The sequence below is a fragment of the Jaminaea rosea genome (genome assembly GCF_003144245.1).
Source record: "Jaminaea rosea strain MCA 5214 unplaced genomic scaffold BDZ90scaffold_2, whole genome shotgun sequence".
NCBI classification, from domain to species: Eukaryota; Fungi; Basidiomycota; class Exobasidiomycetes; order Microstromatales; genus Jaminaea; species Jaminaea rosea.
The window spans coordinates 1,085,345-1,101,619 of record NW_020289976.1 but is presented as its reverse complement, the minus strand read 5'-3'; the positions used below and the strand labels follow the sequence as shown (position 1 = coordinate 1,101,619).

General features: G+C 57.9%; 6 protein-coding genes across 6 annotated transcripts; 3 read left to right on the top strand and 3 right to left on the bottom strand.

The window, feature by feature from the left end:
* Window positions 1-637: 637 nt before the first annotated feature.
* Window positions 638-4,088, bottom strand: BDZ90DRAFT_249570 (ARM repeat-containing protein). Its single transcript, XM_025507661.1, has 4 exons — window positions 3,637-4,088; window positions 3,192-3,567; window positions 1,444-3,125; window positions 638-1,373 (listed from the first exon to the last, which is right to left on the bottom strand). The coding sequence occupies exons 1-4, from the start codon at window positions 3,862-3,864 to the stop codon at window positions 738-740; spliced, it is 2,922 nt and encodes a 973-aa protein (XP_025364329.1). The 5' UTR covers window positions 3,865-4,088; the 3' UTR covers window positions 638-737.
* Window positions 4,089-4,356: 268 nt separating this feature from the next.
* BDZ90DRAFT_258624 (Pkinase-domain-containing protein) lies at window positions 4,357-5,696 on the top strand (the record flags this gene model as incomplete). The annotated part of the gene is made up of 3 exons (XM_025508088.1): window positions 4,357-4,369; window positions 4,457-5,562; window positions 5,640-5,696. The coding sequence occupies 3 exons, from the start codon at window positions 4,357-4,359 to the stop codon at window positions 5,694-5,696; spliced, it is 1,176 nt and encodes a 391-aa protein (XP_025364328.1).
* A 404-nt stretch (window positions 5,697-6,100) lies between these two features.
* BDZ90DRAFT_249569 (WD40 repeat-like protein) lies at window positions 6,101-7,768 on the bottom strand (the record flags this gene model as incomplete). The annotated part of the gene is made up of 1 exon (XM_025507660.1): window positions 6,101-7,768. The coding sequence occupies one exon, from the start codon at window positions 7,766-7,768 to the stop codon at window positions 6,101-6,103; it is 1,668 nt and encodes a 555-aa protein (XP_025364327.1).
* A 1,157-nt stretch (window positions 7,769-8,925) lies between these two features.
* On the top strand, window positions 8,926-11,134 carry BDZ90DRAFT_117861 (hypothetical protein). The gene is made up of 4 exons (XM_025503271.1): window positions 8,926-9,599; window positions 9,678-10,096; window positions 10,173-10,293; window positions 10,376-11,134. Exons 1-4 carry the CDS (start codon window positions 9,024-9,026, stop codon window positions 10,721-10,723), a joined length of 1,464 nt encoding a protein of 487 aa, XP_025364326.1. The 5' UTR covers window positions 8,926-9,023; the 3' UTR covers window positions 10,724-11,134.
* Window positions 11,135-11,545: 411 nt separating this feature from the next.
* Window positions 11,546-12,412, bottom strand: BDZ90DRAFT_216896 (cysteine proteinase; the record flags this gene model as incomplete). Its single annotated transcript, XM_025504293.1, has 1 exon — window positions 11,546-12,412. A coding segment is annotated over one exon (867 nt), but the record flags the coding sequence as incomplete, so codon positions are not given.
* A 2,632-nt stretch (window positions 12,413-15,044) lies between these two features.
* On the top strand, window positions 15,045-16,240 carry BDZ90DRAFT_249564 (hypothetical protein; the record flags this gene model as incomplete). The annotated part of the gene is made up of 2 exons (XM_025507659.1): window positions 15,045-15,837; window positions 15,922-16,240. 2 exons carry the CDS (start codon window positions 15,045-15,047, stop codon window positions 15,945-15,947), a joined length of 819 nt encoding a protein of 272 aa, XP_025364324.1. The 3' UTR covers window positions 15,948-16,240.
* Between the last annotated feature and the right edge of the window lie 35 nt (window positions 16,241-16,275).

Genomic DNA, 16,275 nt, shown 5'->3' with positions numbered 1-16,275 from the left:
GGGCGAGACAGGCGAGACAAAGGGAAGCGAAGATGGGTCCCGCAACTTGTTTCACCTTTTTGTTGATCAGTCTCGTCCGATACGAGTTGAGTCAGACCTGAGATGCTTGTCAGGAACCCCGGCGTCTGATCATCGATCATCGTAGACGACTTGCAACGCCGAGCCTTCTGGCTTGGTGTCGCTGCAATGCAGGTCGCGCACAAGGGGAAAGCCAGGCAGGCCGGAGAATACTGAGTGCACTCTCGCAGCAGCTTGCACCTTCTTGCAGACCGGCTTTCAAGCTCGTCAAGCCATCGTCGTCATCATATCGTTGGAATCTGGACCTGCCTCTTTCATCCCCGCTGCCAAGCGCAACGGAGAGTGAGCGACGGACTACTGATGGTGGTGTCGATGGATGAGCCACGTCAGAAATCTACGCTAAGCCACGCCTTGCCCACTTGCGCTCCTCGTCCCGCTCGCAATCCACCGCCGCCTGGTGCCGCGGCCTTCCGACCCGAGGGCAGGTGCGGCGATCAAAGTCAAAAGCCCGATTGCGATCAGCTCACAAGTCGATGACGATGAGCGCACGAAGAACACGATGGTCTTGCGGCAACGAATGGATTGCGAATAGACGCGCCGCCTCCAACCATCTCTATCTCCCGGTTACACATGTGACGCCTGCTGCCTGCCTGCCTGCCGTGAGCCCGTCCTCATCCCTTCCCATTAGCACATCCACTTCACCGCTCACCCTACAAAGCTCAACGATCCACCTCTCCACGATTATCGACCCTACTCCTCTCCCTACTCTTGATACTCGCCCTGTACAAATCCTCCGTGATTGCCCGCTTAACCATTTGCAAATTGCCCTCTTGAACAGCAGCGCTGAAGGCTTCTACGAACCTCACTTTCGCTGCATGGCCTACAGCATTATTCGGTAGAGCCTCCACGGCGGGACCGATCCATGCTAGGCATTCCCGCGGGAAGCCACTGACCAGCACGCGGAAGAGCGTAACGACGAGCTGGATCTGGTCCGGAGGGAAGGTGGTAACCAGTCCCTCGACCAGGGCAGTCACGAGCGGGAAGCCTTGGTCCGAGATGACGCGGCGAATCGCAGTGGCGTACGCGGCTACCTCGGCGTCGCCGTGTGGTCTGTTGCCGTTCTGCCCTACGCCGAGGGTCAGTGGCGTGCCAGGTTGTGAGGGTGTGGGCGTTGAAGCCAGAGAGTCATGACCGATGATAATGCGGATGAACTCGAGGGCTCGCACGATGATCTCCGGCTGGACGAGGCTAAGCGCCGTCACCGCCGTGCGGAATGCGTGGGGGAAGATCGGGGTGAGGACGAGGATTGAAGGGAGCTCTGAGATGAGCGAGGTTGAGACGTCGACGTAGTCCTCCTGCACACGGGCGGAGAAGTTGCTCAGCATAATGCTCGTCAATACGACGTCCTGGCCGCGAAGTACTCACAATGATATCGGGCACCTCCCTCGGCATAGAGTTCTCGAGAACTTGCAGGACCTTACTGCTGGCCTTCTCGTACGCGCTCTGTACAGCCGCCTTGAAGCGGTCATCGCCTGTTCCCGCAAAACCGTCCACCATCCGCCCTATGATCCACAGGTACCCTGAGAAGCCCGTGGCCTGGAACAAGTCCGAAACTCTCTCGAGCAGCGATGGGAGCACGGGCAGTACCAGCGGGCCAAAGAAGATGGTTGCCCTTCTGAAGAGATTGACGCTCGACTGATGAATCCAATACGCGCTGCCATGTTTCGCCAGAAGCCCATCAATGATCTGGTATGCATCCCCCACCGTCTTGCTGCAGGCTGCCTCGTCGAATGTGCCCACGAATCGGTCGCCGATGATGAGCAAGAAGCGTTCCAGCATATCAATACGAATGTTGGCCTTCTTCAAGTCCTGGCGGCTGGCTTCCCCCAAATTGGCAACTTGCGCAATGAGCTCTAGGCAGGGTGTGGAGAATTGCATCATGGCTGCTGTAGCTTCTTGGGAAGGCATCGTCGAGACTATGTGGCCGATGCCCTCGCCCATGGTGATGAGGTCATCCGGCTCAAGGCGGTCTCCTACCGACCCGAGGAAGGCGTAGAGTTGCGGCAAGTACGGGACGAGATGTCGTCTGCAGTCCTGGCATAGGTAGCTCATCGCTTGCCCCGCTGCTGCCGCCACGTCGCCCTCGCTCTCTAGCCCCGCACTGATGTAGCTGAGCAGCGCTGGTATCCTGTCCGGGTGGACGTCGACCCACTCAGTATATCGTGAGATGACGAGCAGTCCGGCGTAACGCATGCGAGGATGCGCCGGGAGATTCGGGATGATATCAATAATCGTGCCCACTACCTCATCCTGCCCATCTGGCCTCGCCTCGGTGCCCATTGCCCTCATCGAGAAAAGCGGAGCCTCTACGTCCTGCCACCTTGGCTCTTGTCCCGCCGACTGAGCTGTTGAGACAATGTCCTGGATCATTTGCAACGAGCGACCTAGACAGTCCTTGAAGCCCAGCACGTAGCAGCAATCCTTGAGCGTGTCGCCCATGTAGTGCCTGAATGAGCGGAACTCATCGCGCTCCGCTGCCGTCTGAGCGTTCTCATTGTCGGGAAAGCGCAGATGCCCGATGATGATATCCAAGAGGCGAGCATAGACTTGTAGGAATGGCGCAATGCTCGGATCCTCCTTGCGCTTTCCCAGCCCGGCAGCGAGCAAGTACCAGAAACGGAAAGTGATCTGCACGATCTCCAGCTCGTGGTATGTTGCGCACTCGATGAGTACTTCGACGATGGGGAAAAAGTCGTCTTGATGTCGATGCAGAAGCGTGTGGTACGTCTCTCCCGCCTGCGCAAACATGCGGCAGATCCCTCTCACTTTGTCCTCATCGTCGCCCGCCTGCGCCAGCTCCTGTCTCATCGGCAGCAACCTCTGCACGATCTGTCCGATGACTGCTTGGTTCTCCTGGAGCTCCTGCGTCTCATGAATGAGGTCGCAGACGACGTCGACTGCTACGTCGAAGAGGTCGTCTGAGCGCAGAGCGTCGAAGGAAAACTGGAAGAGGGGAGTCTCCGCAATCTGCTGAGCTGTAATCTCGCCCGTCTTGAGCCAGCTACGTAAGCATTGGAAGATGGAGGATTGAATCTGCGGTGTGATGCCTACGGACGACCGAGTGTGAAGCTGGTCAGCATTACTCGAGGATCTTCATGACCGCTCCCACTCACCAGGCGCTTGAATGTACATCGTCAACAGCCTCATAATCTCATCAGCCTGACTTGTCAGCAGCGTCTTGATCCTCGCATTGAAATGCTCGTTCTCCACTGGTATCCTTGAGTTTGTCGTCACCTCCTCTGGTAGAACCGTCAAGAATTCGAGCAAGACCCCCACGCTCGCCGGGTCGCTGCCGAATCTCGCCGTCATGCCCTTTACTACCTCTGGCCACTCTTCCTCCGTCATCTGGATAGCTAAGCCCGCCAAAGTGAGGCATAGCTGTGTCTGCACGACACGAGGGCCGGACGAGTAGGCTGCAAGGGCTGTAAGAAGGGTATCGCGGAGGGACTGCCGTGATTCGGCGGGCACCTGGTCGAGGTCGAATGTTGTCTGCAAGAGCGGCCAGCATTAGTCGTAGAGCTCTAATGATCCTTTCCTCGCCATTACTAGCGCACCCACCTTTGTCCTAAACGTCTGCGCAGCAAACAAGCGCGGCTCAAGAGGAAGATCTTGCGCGAGAAGCAACGAATTGGCTGTCTGCCATGCCTCTGGAGTCTTTTGAAAGTCTTGCAGCCACGCATTTGCCTCGTCCTTTGCCTGCTTATCCGGGTTCTTGTACAAAGACTCGAGCGCCTGCATCACTGCCTGAAGGGCAGCGGCAGACTGCGGTGAAGCCGAATCTGCCATGATGGCAGGCGGCGGAGGCGAGGTGAGAAAGAATGAGGGCAAGGGAAGCAGTTGAGAGGTGATGAGAGACGAGGGAGGGCGCTGTGTTGTACGCAAATGCCGTCAAGGGGCTGGTTGATGTACACTGTGGTATCTATGAGAGGATGCAATGCCGATGCGATGGGGTTCACGAGGGATGCTGGAGGTGATGGTGTGGTGGTGATTTGGTCGACGTCGAGTCGTCTGACGTTGATATGCTCTCTGTCGTTGCCCTCTGTCTGGGTCTCAGTCTGTCGTCTCTCTCCCCGTCTCACTCTCTGCGCGGAGTGGGCCACTCGCTCGCTCACCTCTCAGTCCGACTCTGGCTTGAGACTGAGACTGGCCCGTGGCAGCAAGTCAAGGGCGGAGGCTGATGAACAGGACGCACGCACGCACGAACGCACGCACGCATCTCGTGTTGGTTCCTTGGCTTCCCAAGAGCTCCTCGTGTTGCTGCACATCGCCATCACGACCATGAACTACATTCGTGAGTGAGGAAAGCAGCGACAATCCGCGTATACGCTGCTCTGACCACTCACGCTTCCTCCATCAACCCCTGTCTCCACACCGCTAGAGCTCGAGAAGCTGGGGGAGGGCACATATGCGACCGTCTACAAAGGGCGGTCGCGTGTCTCCAACGACATCGTAGCCCTCAAGGAGATTCACCTCGATGCAGAGGAGGGAACTCCTTCAACGGCAATTCGAGAAATCTCCCTCATGAAGGAGCTTCGTCACACCAACATCGTCCGCCTGCACGATGTCATTCACACAGAGTCGAAGCTCATGCTCGTCTTCGAGTTCATGGAGCAAGATCTCAAGAAGTTCATGGACATTCACGGCGACCGAGGAGCACTCGATGCGGCGACTGTGCGCAGCTTCATGTTTCAGCTGCTCAAGGGTACAGCTTTCTGCCACGAGAATCGCGTCCTCCACCGCGACCTCAAGCCGCAGAATCTTCTCATCAACAAGAAGGGTGAGCTCAAGCTGGCCGACTTCGGTCTCGCACGAGCATTCGGTATCCCCGTCAACACCTTCTCAAACGAAGTCGTCACACTATGGTATCGCGCTCCCGATGTACTTCTGGGGAGCCGCACCTACTCAACCAGTATCGACGTCTGGTCCGCCGGCTGCATCATGGCTGAGATGATCAGCGGTGTCCCTCTGTTTCGAGGAAGAGACAACAATGATCAGCTGAATCAGATTCTGCGCATCTTGGGCACACCCGACGAACAGACGATCAAGCGTCTCGTCAACGACTCGCCCGAAATCCAGATTCGACCCTTCCCTCGCATGCCCAAGGTCCCATTTCAACAGCTCTACCCAAAGGCTCATCCGTTGGCTATTGACCTGTTGGAGAAGTTGCTCAAGTTCGACCCGACGCAGCGCATCTCGGCAGAAGATGCCCTCAGACATCCGTACTTCACTACGTCGGCTGCTGTTCAGGGCTCGGCAGGACAGCAGACAGCGTCATCGCAGGGAGGTAGCAATCAGCATCAACAGCAGCAGAATGGATCGGGGTCAGCGCCCTCATCAACTTCCTCTGCTGCGGCGGCTGCGGCGTGGAACTCACAGCAGCAGCAGGCTCAAGCACAACAGAGAGCAGCTCAAGCTCAAGCGCAGGCTCAGGCACAGGCACAGGCACAGGCTCAGGCGCAAGCTGTCGCTCAGGCTCAACAGCAGGTGAGCAAGGGTGATGGCAATGAGTCGCGTCGTAAAGTCTCAAACTAACCAGCTGATCTCGTTCCCCTCCATCACAGGCCGCCGCAATGGCGCAGCAGCAACATGCGCACCACCAGCAACACTACATGTCATGATCTCTCGACCCGGCTGAGCAACCACCACACTAGCCTCCTCCATCATCTCAGCTTCGGCTACCTGCCCGTCACGACGCCACTTCTACCTTCAGCCTCGCACGCCAGAGGCTGGCTCACCCACCACATACATTGAACGACGAAGACGAAGACGATCGCGTGCATGGTAATGAAAATAGCTTCAATTGTAGCAGCAAAGCGAGCGAGGACGGAGCAAAGGATGATGAAAGCGGAAGCGATGTGAGGCCACGAGAGCCAGGATGGGCGTTGTGAAGAATGGCCCGCGGAGTCGCGAGGGGTATGAATGATGAGGGAGTCGTGATAGATGCCGAGAAGAGTAAGGCCGCACCGCTGATCGTGTACGACGGGTGCTGACTGAGTCAAGCAAGGACGTCATGGCCGCTCAATCAGCGCAGCATCCTCCCCGCTCCTCCTGCGCCGCGCCCACTAGCCGCACCACCAGAACCACCCGCTTTCCCACTTCCAGTCGACGAAGCCCCTGCGCCTGCTCCTGCTCCCCCCTTGCCGCCACTTCCCTCCTCCTTCCCACCAAACACCCTCCAGAACTTCAAGTTCTCATCCGTGCCCACCGTCGCCAGAATCTGTCCGTCAGGACTGAGTGCAGTGTGCAGAATACGGCCATCGTGGGCGTTCTTGATCTCCGCAATTCGACTGCAAGCCGGGTGCGACCATAGATTGATGGCGCCACCTGCGCCCTGATCTGTGAGGTGATTGCCGTGCGTGCTGACTATCTCCCTGTAGTGCGTGCTCCAGTGCAGCCCCGTGATCTGGGAGTCGGTCTGGATGCTATGCGTGCGCGTACCAGAGGTGACGTTCCAGAAGTGGATGGCGCGATCTGCTGTACCTCCTCCGGTGGCCAAGACGCTTGAATTCCAAGGACACCACGCGATAGCCTTGACTGATGCCTGGTGATTCTCCTTACGCATCTTCGCCACATTGGTGCGTCGATCCCAGACCTTGACCACATTATCATTTCCACCACTTGCGAGGAGCGCAGAGTCTGCTCGCCACTCGAGGCCGGAGACGTGCCCTACGTGCGCGCCGGGAAGGTCACGCAGAACAGAGTCGCGCTCACGAACGTCGTGCTCGCGGATCAGGCCAGAGGAATAGCCGCAGGAGAAGGTCCCGTCTGGCGCCCAAGCCGAGATATTGACGGAGGCGTTGTCCGCTCCTCCATCTGCGGAGGGCTTGAGTGTGCGCACCCTTTGTGCAGAAGCGACGTCCCAGAGCTGGACGTATCCTCGATCTGTGCCGATAGAGAGATACGCCCCATCGCAGTCCCACCTGACGCTCGTGACCATCCCTCCACCCCCGACGCGCTCTGGCTCTACTTCCAGGTCGCACAGCGTATCCACCTCCCCGGTGTCACCATTCCATACATGCACTACGCTCTGCAAAGCTACCGCAACCAGGTTTGTTGAGCTCCAGTCGATCAGATGGTAGTAGAAGTCATTGATCATCCCCGGTGCATCCAATACCTTCTCCGCCTCGGTGGGGATCTTCCTCCTCCCTCCGCTGAGCAAGGAAGAGGGCACCGTCTTCGGTCGTGCGGCAGCGTAGCGCGATCTGATGTCCGGATTGGCCGAGTTTGGTGGAGCGGCACTGTAAGAGAGGATGCGTTGGTTCATATCGACGTTGCACGCCGACTCGAGCGAGTCTGTATTGCCGGCCACCTCGTTGGGCGCCATCTGTGCTGCGGCGATGTTTGCGGCGATTTGAGACGACTCATCGCCTGAAGAGGAGCAGCTGTTCCCTGCCGAGGCTGAGGAGAGGGTATCACCCCCGCCCTCGTCGAGAAGAGGAGGACCAGAGGGGCCACCTGTGCGACTGGTCGTGATGAAGCGATCTGCTCGCGGACCAAGCCCACTTGGCTTTGAGGAGCGAGTGGAAGCCGCCTTGCCGCCTTCTGGTCCTTCCCAGTCCCGCGTGATCGAGATATCTGACGTGCCAGCTACGGGCAGGCTCTGTAGTCCTTCCTTCTTGCTCAACTTTAGTCGGCCACTCTTCTCGTTGAGAAACCTCGCATTCCCACCCGCTCCACTCGCATTGGACATGTCACCCAGCGGCGAGTCTTGAGCGATGCTTGCACCCGCTCCGCCAGCGGCAGCGAGGTGTTTGTTGAGAGGTCTGCTACGAGTTGGTGTGACCGGATTCATGGTCGTCCGATTGGGGAGATGATGAGGATGTCGAGAAGGGAAGATTGATGAGGAAGAAAGCAAAGTGTGAAATGAGCGGCCTTGGCTCTGCGTGGACCCTCGTCCAACACAAGCTCTGTTGAGCCGAGACCAACTCGGACGCGCCACGCGACCCGGGGCCGTTGCGAGATGGGCCTGAGGGAATCCGGTGCCATCGCTCAACAAATCGACCAACAGCAACAAGATAAGAGGATCAAGCCTGGCAGGGATGAGTGATGCTCCTATTCAATGAAGAGGGCAACGTATTCGCGCTGGGCTTGCCAACAGGCCTGAGGCTCTGAGCAGGATGGTATAGGCCAAACTCGTGCTGAGCTTGGGCGGCCAGCTTGTGCCGCTTGGTAGCCCACGATTTCAGACAAAGAAGAGCTGCCTTCGGAGCAATGACTCGAGCAATCGATACTAAGGCACCAATGGTGCATCCGCCGTAGGGCCCGACGGCGCCGGAGATCAGGGGATCATCTGCCCTGCGGGCGCCATCACATCCGCATCATCGTCCGCATCACCTCCGCCAGGGCAGGCCAATCACGACGTTCGGATCGTCCGTCAGACCGCCCGCGGGTGCAAAGCACTCTTTGTGTCACCCTGCTCATCGTGCTCGACCTGGCTAGGAAACAGAGGTTTGCAAGCAAAGCCACGCTTGCATCCGCCCATCGGCGGCCTTTGACTCAGAAGAATCTCAATAGGAGGATGTCGTTCATTTGTGAAGCGGGTCGCTGCGTGGGCGTCGCAAGGCCGCTGTGCTCCAGCACAAACGGCGTCGTCGCCGAGCTCGTCTCCTTCTTCAGGCTGATGCTGCGTCGACGAATCTTGACTTACTATTTTCGCTTCCAATTCCTCTCCTACCCAGTCTCATCCTGTACATCCACCGACCTATCGACTCCCTCGACCCCATCCTCGAAAGCCCTTTCACCCCTGTAGCACCCCCATCTGACTACTTCTTCACCACCGCCTCGCTTGAGGCGAAATACTCCGTTCAGAGCTCTCGTGCAGTGCGGTGCGCAGCCAAGGCATGGAAAGCGTATCACAGGGCGTCGCCCCTCACACGACTGCCTGAGCAGCAAGTGCTGGCCCGTCAACCTCGTTTTTGCGCAGTACAGCCAGGCTGCCTCCCAGCATGTCTTCGTCAAAGCTATCGGCCACGGCCCCGGCCTTTGCTTGCCCCAAAGCCTGCGCCGATCATACCCACGCTCAAGAGTACCATCAATCCCTGCAGCCTAGCTTCGAGGATGAGCAAGCCGTCATCGAGCTCCTCGCCTCGCCTTCCCCTCGCACTTCGACTTTGCCCACCGGCCTCGTTTCTCCTCACTCAGCCAAGCAAGCGGCTCAAGCACTCGAGAGGCTCGAGACTGCCAGCCTTCCCTCAATTTGGTCACACCACTCAGCAAGTGCATCAACAGGCAGCTTTGACACCAGCGCAAGCCCAGCGACTCCGTGTTCCAGCCCGATCATCTCGCCAGCCTCGAGTCGCTACCCCTCAGCCAGCTGGGGCATCCCGCCCATTGCTCATACTGCACTCAGCGATCAGCGCCATTCCTACGGCACGAGCAATCCGAGCAGGCTCGGAGGTGGTGCAAAATCACTCAGCACACCTTCTCTCCTTCCTGACGTCAGCTCTCCGCCGCCCTCTCGCCGCGCCTTTGCGCGCACCTCACGCTCTTCGATTGACCAGCTCCCTAGCTTGCCTACACAGGTAAGTCGGTAAAGATGAGGGCTACCTTGCCACGGATCTCTGATTGTGATGCAAAAATTCCCACCATTCGCCCCCCAGCACCATGCAATCCACAGCAGTCCGACACCTGCCCCACCACAGCGCGTTCTCCCGTCGCAAGCTGCGCCTTACGGTGTCGGGGTGCTTCCCAAGCCGCGATCCTTCTTCAGCGCCTTTAGCCGCTCAGCAGCTTGGCAACCTATCCGTCCTGTGCTTCCCGAGCGTATGGGTCCTCCCCAGCCCCCGAACTTCAACTCTCACGAGCGCCTCATCAGCTCGTCCCGCTCCTCCTTCGATGCGGGGCCGCAGCAAACAAGCCTTTCAGGCCTCCTCGAGTCACCCTTCCCCGACTCATCGCCAAGTGAGACCAGCGAAGCGCCTGGAAGTAGAGTCGCGCGCCCTCGTCGCGAGACGCTTTACAAGACGGAGCTCTGCCGAGGCTGGGAGGAGAGGGGACGATGCGAATACGGTGAGAAGTGGTGAGTGCGCGCAGGGGACGTATGCCCGACTGAGCATCACAGCTGACAAGTCGTCCCGACGTCTGCTTGCTCACAGTCAATTTGCTCATGGCCCTTCAGAGCTTCGAAACATCACTCGCCACCCCAAGTGGAAGACAGAGCTTTGCAGGACCTACTGGTCGGAGGGGAGCTGCCCATACGCCAAGCGATGCTGCTTCGTAAGTTACACTCGCACCTCCTCCTTCCCTCCTCTGTGCGCCTTTCACTCACGCTCATCTGCTTTTTGCGCACCCCGCGTAGATCCATGAGCTCCATGAACAACGCACAGGCTCAGCTTCCCCAACTCTCGAGATGAATCGTCCGCCCCTCTTAGCAAGAGTGCGAGGCTCCCAGGATGAGGCTTGTCACTATCACCCGCACAGCGGACCCACAAGCTCTCTCATGGCTGAACGAGATACGAAGAGCTTCGACCTTGACCTCTTGGGCGGCCTCAGTTCTAGCGCCGCCAGCGCGAGCAGCAGCATCAAATTCACTAACCCCTTCAGTGGGGCAGACAGAAGAGCAAATGCCAGTGGAGACATCATCATAGGCCAGCGTCCTGCATCGCCTATGACCATGGTCCCTCCTTTGCCTCGTAAGAAGGCATAAGTGCCAGCACATCATGACGGCTCCGAGGCTACTGCAAGCGCCATGTCACAAGATCAGCAAGATCGGATGGCTTCTCCGGCCCGACTTCACCGCGACAAACCGTAGATCCACCAAGCGCGACATGCTCTCGCTGCTTCTCACTCTGCTACTCTTCCCTTCCTCCAATGTAGGGAGTGTGCATCCTCATCACGCTTTCCTGCCATTGACGAAAAGAAGGCACGAAATGATGCACTGATGCTCTTTTCCCTCTGCACGCCTCTTTATCTCTTTATTCGCTCCTCTCTTTATTCAGTTCCATGATCATGACCAGCCCACGTCACTCTCCTACAGGCGGCAACTCGCCCAAAGGCAGCTTTCGCCACGGTGGATCATCGACGAGGTCCGCAGGCGGTGAAGCTAGCAACTCAACCTTCTCTATCTCTCACCTAGTGTAGCCTCTACCAACATAAAGACGAGCAGACACGATCGCAACAGCCTCCTTGTCCCTCCTCGCTCTCTAATCATTCCCTATCGCGGCCCGTCGCTGTCTTCCTCACTTCTCTTCCCCAACAGCTCCCCTGAAGATGTTCATTTGAGCTCGCTCGTAACCGTCATCGATAATTCAATGTCACTTCGCCTCTTTGTGACCGGTAGTGAAGACGAGTAAGCGAAGAAGTAGGAGAAAGGTGATGGCGATGATTACGATTACTTTCGAGACTCAGAGTACTGAGAGAGAGTGCAGTGAACGCTCGTGGAACGGCCGATTGCTTATATACGGATCTGCCCCATTCGCCTACCACGTAGTTGGCCCAACAACCTCGGCCCACCCCGCCCTACCCTTGGTCAATCGAGCAGCCCCTTCTGACTGATCTCGTAGATGATCCTCCTTCGCATGTACGGCATATCGTCCTGGCTGAAGTTCCACTGATAGCCCGACGAGAAGCTCGGAGCCGTGCCGCCATTCCCATGCCCATTGAAGCCCAAGTCATCTCCTTCATCGTCTTCCCAGCTATCCTCGTCCTCATCTTCTTCCTCTGGGTCCTCATCAAAGGGGTAGTGCGGATCTCTGCGACTCAGCTGCTCCAGCGTCGAGCACACAAAGACTCCACAGTCATACCCATTGCGCTGCTGTGGGCTCTTCTCCCCTCCGTAGTACTCGCCAAATTCCTCGGGCACCACATCAACTGTCCCTTCCTTCTTCTTGTCCTTCAGCTCTCTCCTCAGATAGTCCTTCAGCGCCGCCACTACTCGCCCATTACGCCCGCCCATGGAGTCGTAGTACTCCACGCGCTTACGCCTGAAGTTGATGGCGGCGCAGGTCCAGTGGGAGTTGCCTAGGTTGCAAGGAATGAGGATCAAGTCTTGGGCAAAGACATCGATGCGACGCGTCCAGCGGGAAACGGATTGGTAACCTTCCGTGTCTAGCTTGGCCCAGAAGTAGGAGTTGAAGCAGTGCACTCTGTAAAAAGCGCCCCACTTCTTCCTGTCCGCAGGCGTCTTGGCTGCTGTCCGTTCCGCTGCTGCCTTCTTGGACCGCTCGTTGATCATCGTCATGTAGAAGGTGATAGTTTCGTCGTTCATCCATTGTCGAGGGCGGAGCATGCTCACGTCACGGTTCGTGGCCGTCGCGCCGGGAATAGAGATTTTCCATGATCCGTCGGAGAGAATGCGCTGCACAGCAGCTTCTTGCTCCGCCTCCAACGCCGAAGGTAGAGGAGGGCGACCGAGGATGCCACGACGCCTGCGCTCTCGCTCCTTCTCCTCGCGACGCAGTCGGAGGAGCTCCTTGCTTGGCGGGACGGAGATGCGAGACTTGGCATAGCGTGATTTCTGGAGAAGAAGCTCCAGATTACGGAGACGGGCAGAGTCTCGGGGCTGGCGGGGCTTGAGGCCTCCAACTGCGGCTGGTCGCGGCTGTATGGCCGGCGTCGAAGGGCCAAGCGCTGTGGCCAGATGCTGCCTGTAACGGGCAAGACTGGTTGCATCGTCGACATTGGTGTCATGATTGCGGAACGCGTGCAGATGCGGATGCAGCGGACGCGCTGATGAACTTGAAGAGGGAGAGCCGGCGGTGAGTCCGACATTGCTTCGTCGAGCTTGCTGGAGGTGACGCTTGTGGTCCCTCTCTCCGATATGGGCACGTTTGGGACGAATGCGACTGCCGCCTATCGAGCTGCCGCCGAAGGAGACGTCACCACGTAGCTCGCTTTGCGACCGCGCAGAGGCAACCGAGGGAGTATAGCGACGATCCAAGGAGATGCGGCCCATTTGACGGATGACTTGCGTAGCGTCTCCGGAACCCTCGCCCTGACTAATAGCGGCAGAACCGAGACCTCGCTGGGAGGCCGCAGAGGAGAAGCTGCGAATCCCAGGGGTGTTTTGGGCGGCCAAAGGGCCTCGGAGGAAGCCAGAGGATGGCCGTTGTTGATAGACATCCGGAGCGGGCAACTTGGACTTGCGTACATCGGCAATGAGGATCTCTTCGTCGTCTGAAGAGTCGGAGGAGTCGTCGCCGGTGAAGTCGATGACTTCGATGGGGCGAATTCCTGACGGAGCGGCGGCTGCGATGAGCGCTTCTTGTTCGAGAGAAGGTGTGAAAACCGCGTCGCCCTCATTCTGCGCTTCGCCATCGCCTCTAGTCTCGCCGTTGACTGGCATAATCACGTCCTCTGGCTCTCCTGTCTCGATGCTCGTCACGGCGATGGCAGGCTGAGACAGGAGCTGCCCACTCTGCTCTTCCATCGGCTCTCGCATCTGCCCCTCTTCTCTCGCCTGAGCCTTCTGCGACCCTACTCCCGGCTCTTCGACGGGCGGCGCGGCCATCTCGTCGTGATCATCGGCGCTTGACTTCAGCCCCTCTGCCTCTCCAGCCAGGACCTCCGCCTCAACAGGCAGGACGTCTTCCGTCAAGGCGTCACCGCTAGGCTGAGATACATCCATAGCCAATGCGTCTTCAGCCGAAGATAGTGGTGGAAGGGCAGGATAGAGTCCGACAGGCGTTTGATCAATCGATGCTTGCGCTGGCTCTTCCTCAGCAGAGGCGTTTGACTCCAGCTGACCATTCACTGATGCAGTAACTTCCTCGACCGCAGGATTGGCATCGTCGGTGTCTTGCACCGTCGATGTCTCCCCGTTGATCGGCCGAGGGGCGATAGGATCTTCCTCTATTCTTTCGACCTCGTCAACGTCGTCTGCTGCGCTGATTGGCGCCAGCTGCTCTTCCTCGTTCGTACTCGCAGCCGCCGGCGCTCCGTTGATCGTCTCATCTGCCCGCTCCTCGATGTCCATCGCGTCGTGGGGCGCTTCCTCAGCCTGCGCTTCAGGATCGAAGGCGGATGGCTGAAAGCCGTTGATGTGAAGCTCACCCTCGCTCTCATTGGCCTGCAGGTGCTCATGAATGGCAGGTTGGCCCTCGTCTTCTTTGACCGCGGTTTCGTCGTCTGCCTTTTGCTTGCCTTTGCGTCGCGATGATCGGCGAGTGGGCGTGGGCGATGCGGCGCGGGGAGAAGAAGGAGGTCGTAGCTCGCCAGCCTGAGCCTCTGATGATGCCTCTTTCTGTTGTTGCTTGCTGTCGTTCGGCGAGCCTGCGTCTGGCAAACGTGATGACCCAGCCTGAGGTTGCGAAGGCTCACCGCCAAGTACGTCTTCTATTTCCTCATCGTCTCTCATCTCCTCCGCCGGATCCAGTACGCGTGGCCGCACGATGGTAGCTACGGCGTCTGATTCGAGCCTGTCTACCATATCCGAGTCGTACTCTGGCTGCTCCTCGTCGTGGAGAAGCGCAAAGAGGCGGCGGCTCTCTTCTCTGCCCAGCGAGTCGGGCGCGTCGATTCTTGCGCGCTTCTTTGCCGGTGAGGGTGTTGTGATGAGCGGCTCAGTGACGACGAGTTCGTTTGCTACTCGCTGGGCTTTGCGCTTGCCTCGAGGTGTAAGGGAGGAAAAGAAGCCGGATGCTGACTTGCGGAGCGAGGAGAAGACGCGGGAGGGAGTTGACGATGTAGTAGAGGAGGAAGAAGAAGAGGAGGAAGGGTCAGAGGATGTTGCCGCAGCTGCCGTCGAGGCCTTTCTTTTTGAAGATGATGGCATCGAGGCGGTGTCGAGTCGATGTCTATCTCAGCAGCTCAAGCTAATGGACATTGAGGCCAAAGATGATGGTGAGGTGACAAGGACGGAAATGGACCAGACGGAGAGAAGAGAGCACAATCAAGTCGATCGCGTCGCCCTTGAAGTCGTCCGTCGCTCCACCCGTCCACCTTTCTCTCAGATCTCCATTGTCCCCGCCGCTCACAATTACACCGGCACGCCATCACCTCAGTACCACATATCTCAATACTCGCTCATCATGGCAGCCGCACTGTACAACATGGCTCTTCGTCAGGCCTCGTCCATTGGCTCAGACCTCACCCGCCTTGAGAGCGAACCGCCGTCATCCTCGTCCTGCGTCGCCCTCCAAGGCCAAATCGCAGCCTCCCTTTCAGCCTTCGCTCGAACAGTCGACGATTACGAGAGCATGTCGAGGCGAGAGATGAACGAGACGAAGCGCGATAAGGCAATGGCTCGAGTCAAGAAGTTCAGAGAAGATGACAAGGAGATGCGCAGCAATTTGGCCCGCATCAAGAATCGTGATCCAGCATCCTTCGTTCAAAGCAATGGCAACGGCGCATCTTCTTCCTCGTCATCGTCAACAGCCTTTGCTTCAACTTCTGCTGCATCAAGAATGCCCGCCGCCAATCTTGAGTCCCCCTTTTCCCTTCACGCCCGCAACAACACCACAGCGATGCACAACTCCTCCCAAGGTGGTCTATCATCAGACCCGCTGGCAGCATACAAGATGAACGCATCCACGCAAGCTATGTTCGGAGACTCATTGTCGGCTCGCGAGAACCATGCTCTTCGCGAGCACTCCTTTATTCAGAACACCGAACAGCAGCTGGACGCATTCATTGCGCAGGGCAAAGAGGTGTGGACCAATCTGACAGAGCAGCGCGATATCCTCAAGGGGACGAGGCGTAAGCTCCTCGACGCTGCGAATACGATGGGGCTGAGTAGGAATGTGATCAACATGATTGAGAGGAGGTCCACACAGGATAACGCAATCTTCGCTGTTGGGGCTCTCTTCACTCTGGTGTGCTTTTGTGAGTAGGCGTGGGGTGAGGTGGCATTGCAAGCAGAGACGAAGGTGCCCTAACGCTTCATCCTTCTCCCCTGCCCCTCGCCAGACTACATATACAAATGGTTCGGATGATTATCCCCTTCCCTACTGTACATACAGAGCTGCTGATTTCAGTTCCTGCTGCCCATGTCACTTTGATACCATCATGCCCTCTCGCGCGCTTGTGGCACTGCCTAATTGAGTCGAGTCCCGTGGATGAAGAGCAGGCCTCCCTCACTCAAGGCGTGCTGCGATCCTTCTCTCAATCCTTTTGGCTCCTCGCCGAGAAGCTGATGCTCTCGTCGAGGGCAATGAGGGACTGGCGAGACAGAGCAAGAGACTGCAAAAGAGCTGCCTCTCGTAGACCTCACCGTCAGCCTCTGGATCGATTGGTGAAAAGGAAGAAGAAGCGGCCCTCAGG

Coding starts and splice junctions, on each gene's coding strand:
- BDZ90DRAFT_117861 (XM_025503271.1), top strand. CDS start 9,024: ATGTCTTCGTCAAAGCTATCGGCCACGGCCCCGGCCTTTGCTTGCCCC. Junction 10,097..10,172: donor TGCGAATACGGTGAGAAGTG/GTGAGTGCGCGC, acceptor GCTTGCTCACAG/TCAATTTGCTCATGGCCCTT. Junction 10,294..10,375: donor ACGCCAAGCGATGCTGCTTC/GTAAGTTACACT, acceptor CACCCCGCGTAG/ATCCATGAGCTCCATGAACA.
- BDZ90DRAFT_249570 (XM_025507661.1), bottom strand. CDS start 3,864: ATGGCAGATTCGGCTTCACCGCAGTCTGCCGCTGCCCTTCAGGCAGTG. Junction 3,126..3,191: donor GATGTACATTCAAGCGCCTG/GTGAGTGGGAGC, acceptor GGTCGTCCGTAG/GCATCACACCGCAGATTCAA. Junction 1,374..1,443: donor GGGAGGTGCCCGATATCATT/GTGAGTACTTCG, acceptor GCCCGTGTGCAG/GAGGACTACGTCGACGTCTC.